Genomic DNA, 9,455 nt, shown 5'->3' on the forward strand with positions numbered 1-9,455 from the left:
TACAAACAAGCCAAAATTTCAAAGGTTTAACATGATGAAATACACAGAGGAAAGAAAAGGTGGCAGGAATTGAAAAAATGCTTTTTAAAAACCAAAGAAGGTTTACTGTGGTACTATTCACAATAGCTAAGATATTGAATCAGTCTAGATGCCCACTGACAATTGAATGGATAAAGACAATGTGATATACATATACAATAGAGTATTTTTCAGTCATAAAGAGAAATGAAATCCTGTCATTTGCAGCAAAATGGAATGGAACTGAAGGACATTATGTTAAGGGAAATAAGCTATGCATAGAAAGACAAGTACTACATATTCTGTTTCATAGGTAGTGGTTAAAAAGTTGATCTGAAAGTTATAATTACTATAGAGATTGGGAAGGATGTGTGTGTGAGGTGTGGTGGGGGGGTGTGATGGGAAAAGGGTGGTTGGATTTGATCAGTGCATTCTGTATGCATGTATGGAAATATCACAGCAAACCCCATTAATATGTACAATTAATATGTGTTCATAAATTTTTTTAAAAAATAAGGAAAGCTATATAAGTTGTTGGAATATATAGGCAAATTAGAAGAAAAATTTGTGATCGTGAGCAAATTATGAAAGTTGGCATGTTGAATAAACTATTTTAGAAATAGGAAGATATCTGGATAAAAACCTTCATCTTTTAAAACAAGAAGTCATTTTATCATGTCTACAAAAACAGCTGCAAAAGCATATTACTTAGGAACATGGTCAATATCAGGAGAAATATCTAAAATTGTTACAAGGGTTATCTCTGGGAAATGAAAGTGGGAGTTGCGAGTTATTGGGCAATGGAATAGAAGGCCTCATTTTATTATAATCTTTAAATTCTTTAATAATTAAATGTGTTTATTACTATTACTTGGTAAATATAAAGATTATAAAGATTAATTTTAAAAACTTAAATGCTGGTGGGCATGGTAGCACACCCCTGTAATCCCAGGGGCCCCGGAGGCTGAGGCAGGAGAATCGTGTATTCAAAAGCCTCAGCAACTTACGGAGGCCCTAACCAACTTCAAGAGATCCTATCTCCAGAAATAAAAAGGGCTGTGGATGTGACTCAGTGGTTAAACACCTCTGGGTTCAATCCCTTGTAGCAAAATAATAATAGATACTTAAAAGCTATATCTGATAATTTGGGCATGAAAGAGACCTGGAGCCATGTTTAAAACACTTTTTTGATGGTATTCCTGTCAGGGTTCTCAGTCATTTTTCAGTGAATCAAAGATATGCTGCTCCATCCTCCCTTCTCTTCCTCCTTTCATAAATGAAAACTATTAATTTGGGGCAAGCAGACTAATTAGAACCTTAAAGAATCAGGAGTTATGTGAAGCACAAAGTCTGATGTGAAAGAAGATTAAGAGGCAGGGGAACAATAAGGAATTAAGAAATTAAAAAGGAATGAAGATAGATGGTTTTATCAGTAGGCAGATAGAATCAACAAATAGAGAACTCCCCAAACCACAGTTTCCATAATATGTCATAAGTAAGTTTTTAGATGTATTCTAGATGCTCTTTAGTGGTAATCTTGGAAACTTTGACTTCCTGTATCCTGTATCAGGGGTATTCCCAGCAGCAGACATCTGGCATTGTACTCTGCTCCAGACTCGGGCGCATAACTCCTTGTTTTCACATGCTTTTTCTTTCTGCGACTTATTTTCATTTAAAACTGTCACCACCAACATCATAACAAAGCCATATAGAATAAGTGATTATCTTCCATTCGTGTAAGACAAGAAGAAATGGTCTTATGTTGGTAATATGGAAAAGGATTTAGATAATGCTAAAGAAAAAACCTAGTGATGAAAACAGTTAAAAATAGAGTAGGCTGGGCATGGTAGTGCATGCCTTTAATTTCAGTTACTCAGGAGGCTGAGGCAGGAGGACTGCAAGTTCCTAAGCAACTTAATAAAACCCTGTCTCAAGAAAAAAAAAATTGGGGGCTGGGAGAATATACCTCAGTGGTAAAGCACCTCTGGGCTAAATTCCCTGTAACCACCCCCTCCCCAACACACACACACACACACACACACACACACACAAAAAAAAAAAAAGACTAGATTCTTATTTATCTCACATGGCTTAGGGATAGAAATACACTAATTTTTATAATGATTCTCCAATTTGGTGTTAATGAGAAGCAAGAGGGCCTGTTAAAACAATGGGCCTCATCTCCCAGAGATACTGATTCATCCATGGAACCTTGAGTATTGAATTTCTAACAAATTTCCATTCCAGTAGATGCTGATGCCAGTAATTTGAGACCACACTTTGAGAATTGCTAGATTGATTATTTGATGATTTCTGAAGTCTCCTGCTTGTCATAATCCCTCATTCTTTTACAAATACTCACCTAAAGACATCTACTTAGGTAGGTTGCTCTGTATTTTCACACACCTGTGCTGATGCTGTTTCTTTCTGTAAAGACTTTGTTTTGGAAACAACTGGTAGAGTGTGTGAGTTCCTCACTGAAGGCTGCCTCCAGAATACCCTTCACAGACTGCTTTGCTTTCTTCCTAAAATCTTTCCCCAAGAGGGCATAGAGGAAGGGATTGAAACAACTATTGGCAGATGCTAGAGCAAGGGCCACATTGTCCCAGGATAATAGTGTTCCTCTCAAGGAAGATCCTGGGCTAATAACCAGTAATAGGACTCCAATAATATGGTATGGGGTCCAGCAGACAAGAAATACAGTCACCACCATCACGGTCACTCGGAAAGTTTTGTTCCGAGACTTTGTCAGTTGGCTCCGTCGCATTCGAAAAACGATGATGCTGTAACAGCACACTATGATAATAAAAGGCAGCAAGAAACCCAACACTAACCTTGTAATGGTTATTATCATCATAGTTTTTTGCACTTGACTGTCACCAGGAAATTGGCTTAAATTATAATCCTGGAAATCTTGTGATTGCTCAGGGTCATAAAAGTTATCACTATAAGCCCTGGGGTAGAGGTCTAAATCAGTAGGAAGAAAATTATTAGGGTTATGCAGTACATCAGTTTTGTGATCTTCAGTGAGAAACCCACTGGGGCTTGCAGATGAAATATTAGGAGGCTTAAAATTATTGTAAGATGGATGTTGACTAGATAATCTTGCTGACTCCCCAGGGATCAAATCTCCAGAATGTCTTCGAAGTGTTTGAGATTGGAGGATGGTGGGGGCTGTCCAAGGATAATTGTTTGCTTGGAAAGAGGAAGAATTTAACTTATCATCCATTTTTCCAGGCTGCTGAACAATGGAGTTGGTGAAAGACCCATTTTCTAATTCATCTGGATCATAGGTGTAATACGAATAATCTGAGCTGGTGAAATCAAAATTGTATATACACATTTTATAATCATCTACAGTGACTGTTTCCCGGTACATGAACACAGGAATACACATTGCAAAAGACATCATCCAAATACATCCACAAATAGCGAAGGCTGTCCTCACTCTGCGATGATTCTGACACCAGATTGGCCTGAGTACCATCAGACATCGGTCCACGCTAATGGCAGTAAGCAGGAAGACACTGGCAAACATGTTGAGGATGATGATGGAGGGGATAAGCTTGCACAGGAACCTGCCATAGGGCCAGTATCCATGGAGAGCTAAGTGAGCCAGGGAGAAGGGCAAAGAGAGGCAGCAAAGAAAATCTGCCAGGGTGAGATGGAGAAACCAAACTGTGTTCACTGTCCGCTGCATCTTTAGGCCAGCCACCCACAACACCAGCCCATTGCCTGGCAATCCTAATAAAAAAGTGAGGCCAAGAATGACCATGGAGAGAATTATTTGGGGTTCATACAAAGGCTGGGAGAGTGGGTCAGTTGAGTTGGTCTCAGCAGAGAATGACTCCATTGCTAAACTTCTGCAAAAAGATGAAAGAAATGTTATAACTAACAGTATCTTTGTAAAATGTGTATTCTTAAAATCCTAACCTGCCTACATAATGATGCAGCACCACAAAGCCAGAAGGCCCTCACATGTTTTTGTTTATATTCCTTGATGTTTTAGGCATCTTTGCATCACTGTGACCAAAAGACCCTACAAAGAACAACTTAGGGAGAAGTTTGTTTTGGCTTATGGTTTCAGAGGTGAGGCAAAATTTCATGGCAGAGGAAAGCAGCTCAGGACATGGCAATCAGGAAGGAGAGGAGAGGGGACATGAAGCATGGAGTGAGAGGGGAGGGGAGGAAAGAGACTACTCCATTCACCAGAGTCAAAATATAAATTCCAAGGCATGTCCTCAGAGACCTACTTCCTCCAACCACACCTTATCTGCCTGAATCCAGTTAATCCAGAAAAGTGAATTAATCCACTGATTTGGTCACAACTCTCATCACCTAATCATTTCATCTCTGAACATTCTTGCATTGTCTCACACATGAGCTATTGGAGGACACCACATATCCAAACCATAATAGTTGACTTCATACTAAACCACACAAAAACATTTTCTGACAGTTTAAAATCTGCTGGGTAGATTTGAATGTGTATCAAAATATCAACTTCACTTAGAAGTCCATATCAATGCAAATTTATGATTCTTTTTTTTTTTTTTGGTACTTTTATCTCTCATTTTCCACTGACTCACTCCATGCTTCATGTCCCCAAAAACAAACAAGTAGGGGCTGGGTTGTGGCTCAGCAGTAGAGCGCTTGCCTCACATGTGAGGCACTGGGTTCAATCCTCAGCACCACATTAAAAAAATTAATAAACAAAATAAAGGTATTGTGTCCATTTACAATATATGTATATATATTTAAACAAACAAGTAAGCTAAATGAGTAAACAAAAACTTCTGGAACTTGTGGTCCCCAACCTGTGTTAATGAAAAGGCTTTTGGAAGCTTCACAGTCTAAAATGATATGAAAAATTTTAAATTTATTTATTTTAATTTCTCTGATGGCAGAAGTTGGATCCATTTCCTTAAGCAGACTTTTAAAGGACTCAACTATCACAAAAAGAGGGAGTCGCCACTTGGTTTTGTCTTTCAGATGCAACTTCTTCTTTTACTATCAGATTTCTCAAGAGTTATTGATGCTCTTTGCATTGACTGCTTTCATCATTTCTTTCTTGTGTTTTAGAGTAAAATTTGGGGAAAATAGCTTTATTATTACAAAGCAGAAAATAGGCATGAAGAGAGTTGGAAACAGACAAGTAAAACTAAGAAAATGAGCTGGCACAGTAGCTCATGCTTGTAATCCTAGTGGCTTGGGAGGTTGAGGTAGGAGGATCTTGAGTTCAAAGCCACGCCTTAGTAACTTGGTGAGACCCAAGCACCTCAGTGAGATCCTGTCTCTAAATAAAATACAAATAAGAACTGGGGATGTGGCTCAGTGCCCCTGGCTTCAATCCCTGGTACCAAAAAAAAAAAAAAAAAGAAAAAGAAAAAAATGAAAATGTCATATCCACCAGTCAGTGATTACTATATCTTAATTTATATTCTTTGGATCTTTTTTTCATATATGTGTGTATACATATGTATATGCATTTTTTGTTAAAGTTTAACAAAATTAGATCATACCATGAATATTTTTTTTAAAATTTGAATTGTGAAACACACAACAAAATTTTTTAATTTTTATTTATTTATTTTTTAGTTGTAGATGGACACAATATCTTAACTATTTTTTTATTTATTTTTATGCGGTGCTGAGGATCAAACCCAGGGCCTCATGAGTGCGAGAGAAACTCTCTACCACTGAGTCATAAACCCAGCCCACAACATAAAATTTACCATCTTAGTCTTTCCTTCCTTTCTTTCTCTCTCTCTCTCTCTCTCTCTCTCTCTCTCTCTCTCTCTTTTTCTTTCTCATATTGGGGATTAAATCCAGGGCCTTGTACATCCCCAGCTTTTTTATTTTTTATTTTTTTAGTTATAGTTGGAAACAATATCTTTATTTCTTTATTTTATTTATTTTTTTGTGGTTCTGAAGATCGAACCCAGGGCCTTGCATATGCTAGGCAAGTGCTCCACTGCTGAGCTACAACCCCAGCCCCATCCCCAGCTTTTAAAAATTTTATTTGAGACAGGATTTCACTAAGTTGCCAAACTTGTGTTCCTCCTGCCTCAGCCTCCTGAGTAGCTGCCATCATAGGTGTGTACCATTGCACTCTGCCTCAACCATTATTAATAGTTCAGCAGTATTTACTGAATTCACATTGTTACAAAACTAATGACCAGAACTTTTTCATATTGCAAAGCGGAAACTGTACCCATGAAGCAATTCCCAGTTTCCTCCTCTCCACTGCCCCCCCGCAATCAACATTCTTTCAATTTTTACAAATTTGACCACTTTACATACTTCATAGTCTTTTTCTTTTTGTGTCTGGCTTTTTCTTTTTTCATTGAGCATACTGCCTTTCATTTTGTGGAATGTGTCATTATTCCTTTCCTTTTTAAGGCTAATATTCCAATGCAAAAATGAGAGTTTATTTATGAAATTATCTGTCAGTGGACTTCAGATTCCTTTGACCTTTAGGCTGTTGTGAATAATGCAGCTATAAATAGGGGTGTAAATACATATTGTTTTATAAACTTGTTTATGTTTTCAGTTACCAGTCTTCACATTACACGGTATGATTGTACTTTAAGGAATATCTAGTCTTTGTCCAATTATTTGTCAACTGCCCCTAAAATATCTTTTATAATTGATTTATATAGAAGCTGGGTTTTGGTTCAGTGGTAGAGTGCTTGCCTACCATGTGCAAGGCCCTGGGTTCGATCCTCAGCACCATATAAAAAATAAATAAAATAAAGGTCTTGTGTCCAACTACAACTAAAAAAAAAAAAAAAAAAAAAAAAAAAAAAGATTTATCCCTGACAATATCCAATCTAGAATCATACTTTACTATGGGGTGTTATATATCTTAAGTTTCTTAATTTAGCATAGTTTCTCTTTTCCAGGATGTTGGCTCTTCTGGGGGTGCATTGTTCTGACCACTTCCTTCTTAACCTTTTAAATTTACATACTGCCCCCATTACTTTTAGAGAACAAATCCAAACCTCTGTTTGTCTTCATCCTCCACAAGGTAAAATTTGTCATTCGGTATGCTAAGTCCTTAATAGTGTTCTCTTGGCCTCTGTGACATTATTCTCTCCTGGTTCTGAACATTCCTGTAAGTGTACACTACTTTCCCAAAGGATTCATTCTTCCAAATTAATGCAGTTTTCTTATTTCTTGGCTAATGCTATTTACTTCTATCTGGAATTATGTCTTTCATTTAGCCTCTTCTTTCCTCCATCCTTAATCTCTGCCTATTGAAATATTACATATTCCTCAAGGTCAAGCTCAAATATTATATCTTCCTTGAAATAATTTCTTATAATGCCATTTAGAAATTAATTCTTCAGCGTATTGATTGTGTGTGTTGAATCCTTTTTCATATTCTCTATGCAATGGCACATTTTTATCTTGTGTTATAATTATCAATTAAGATCATGGCTGTCTTATTTATCATTCTGGCCTTAAATTTCATGATGGTAAAAATAGTCTTCTGCATAAATAATTGTTCCACAGAATTTAACTCAGTACCTTATATGACATAAAGGCTAAATATAACTTCAACGGATGAGTGCTCACCTAGGGTTGACTTTGTTTTTTGGTACTGGGGCTTGAACTCAGTGGTGCTTAACCACTGAGCCACATGTCTAGCCCTTTTTTATTTTGAGACAGGGTCTAAGTTGCTTAGGGCCTTGTTAAGTTGTTGAGGCTGGCTTTGAATTCGTGATCTTCCTGCCTCAGCCTTCTGGAATTACAGATATGCCTGGTTGGCTTTTTCTTTATCTTTAATTAAATTCAACATTGTAATTCTTATCCATTTAATCCTTACCACGGCTGCTTTCTTAATTCCTATGCTGTTGCTTCTAACTTCCTTTTTAAATTCCTAATTCTTACTGGATACAATAACACTCTACATTTCTTTTTATAGAGGCCCCAAATTTTTTCGTGACTTGAAAGTAGTTCTGCTGAGGTAAACAAACATTTTTAAAGGGATATATAGGATTAGCAGAAGTGAAAATAATTAGTCAACAAAATACAAAAAAAGAAATTATTCCCATTCTCCTTTCTGTGGCCTTTTCTACTCAAATATTCAAGTCCTATCATGAGCTCTTCCCTCCCTCTTGTGAATGGCAGCTACCTTGATCTATTGCACCATTTATGCAGAGATTCATACAGACTTATGCATAGATCCATAAAACAATGAAAGAAGGATAAAGTCATAGATTGCTAGGACTGAAAGAAAACTGAATAGTCATCTCTAGTTCTCTCTACTTTTGTAATTTTTGATACTGAAACTCGGTAGATTAGGTCACTTTTACACAATCACAACTCAGGAGGTTCTCAGATGCTAGGTCCACTGAGTGTCAGGCCAATTTCTTTTTACTGCAAAGCATCACATAAGCAAAAAACATATGGTATTTCTAGTAAAGGGCACTGCACAAACTGAAATAATAAGAGTTGAAAAGCGCAAAATTCCAATATGAGGGAAGTTATCTGTATGAGCTATATTATCACATATTATCTGTCATGAAATGAAAGTATATATGAGACAAGCCTTAAAAGTCCTTCAGAGCAAGATTATGTTTTACATTTCTTTAAGCTTTAGCTAAAAAATACCACTATGTTTAAGATTAGTAGAAAATTTTTTCCTTAGATTTTATTATAGAAGGGGTCAATAGTAATTAAAAGGATAAAATTCTGAAACTAAAATTCATCTATGATAAGGAAAGGAAAACTATTTTATCCCAGAATCAAATAGTAATGATACAATGACAGAGCCAGTAGCAATAAGAAATGGGAAGAGTAGAAGAAAAAAAATAGGGAAATAGAATGAGAATTTCTGTGTGTGTATAAGTGTGTATAATCAATGATTAAAAAAAAAAAAAACAACCCAAAACTAATGGGGAAAACTGGAATCAAAGAGTAGGAGGGGAAACTTAGACACTTTACGAGGGAAAAAATGAGCCAGGCACAGTGGTGCATGCCTGTAGTTCCAGCGACTTGGGAGGCTGAGACAGGAGGATTGCAAGTTCAAAGCCAGCACAAGCAACTTAGTGGGACTCTAGTGAGATCCTGTCACAAAATAAGAAATAAACCGGGTGTGGTGGTGCACACCTGCAATTCCAGTGGCTCTGGAGGCTGAGGCAGGAGGACTGCAAGTTCAAAGCCAGCTTCAGTAAAAGCAAGGTGCCAAGCAACTCAGTGAGACCCTGTCTCTAAATAAAATACAAAATAGAGCTGGGAATGTGGCTCAGTGGTTGAGTGTCCCTCAGTTCAATTCCCAGTACCCAAAAATAAAGAATAAAAATAATAAAAAATAAAAAGGACTGGGAATATGACTCTGTAGTTAAGAACCCCTGGTTTCAATCACTGGTTACTGCCCCCCCCCCCCAAAAAAAAAATAGTTGGAGGGGATGGCACAAAAATTCACTATT

The 9,455-nt window shown here is 37.0% G+C and overlaps 1 protein-coding gene across 1 annotated transcript; it reads right to left on the reverse strand.

Annotated features, from left to right (window-relative positions):
* Window positions 1–2,362: 2,362 nt before the first annotated feature.
* C3ar1 (complement C3a receptor 1) lies at window positions 2,363–3,871 on the reverse strand. Its single transcript, XM_026415278.1, has one exon. The coding sequence runs from the start codon at window positions 3,869–3,871 to the stop codon at window positions 2,417–2,419; it is 1,455 nt and encodes a 484-aa protein (XP_026271063.1). The 3' UTR covers window positions 2,363–2,416.
* Between the last annotated feature and the right edge of the window lie 5,584 nt (window positions 3,872–9,455).

The sequence above is a fragment of the Urocitellus parryii genome, chromosome 5 (assembly GCF_045843805.1).
Source record: "Urocitellus parryii isolate mUroPar1 chromosome 5, mUroPar1.hap1, whole genome shotgun sequence".
Classification (NCBI taxonomy): Eukaryota; Metazoa; Chordata; class Mammalia; order Rodentia; family Sciuridae; genus Urocitellus; species Urocitellus parryii.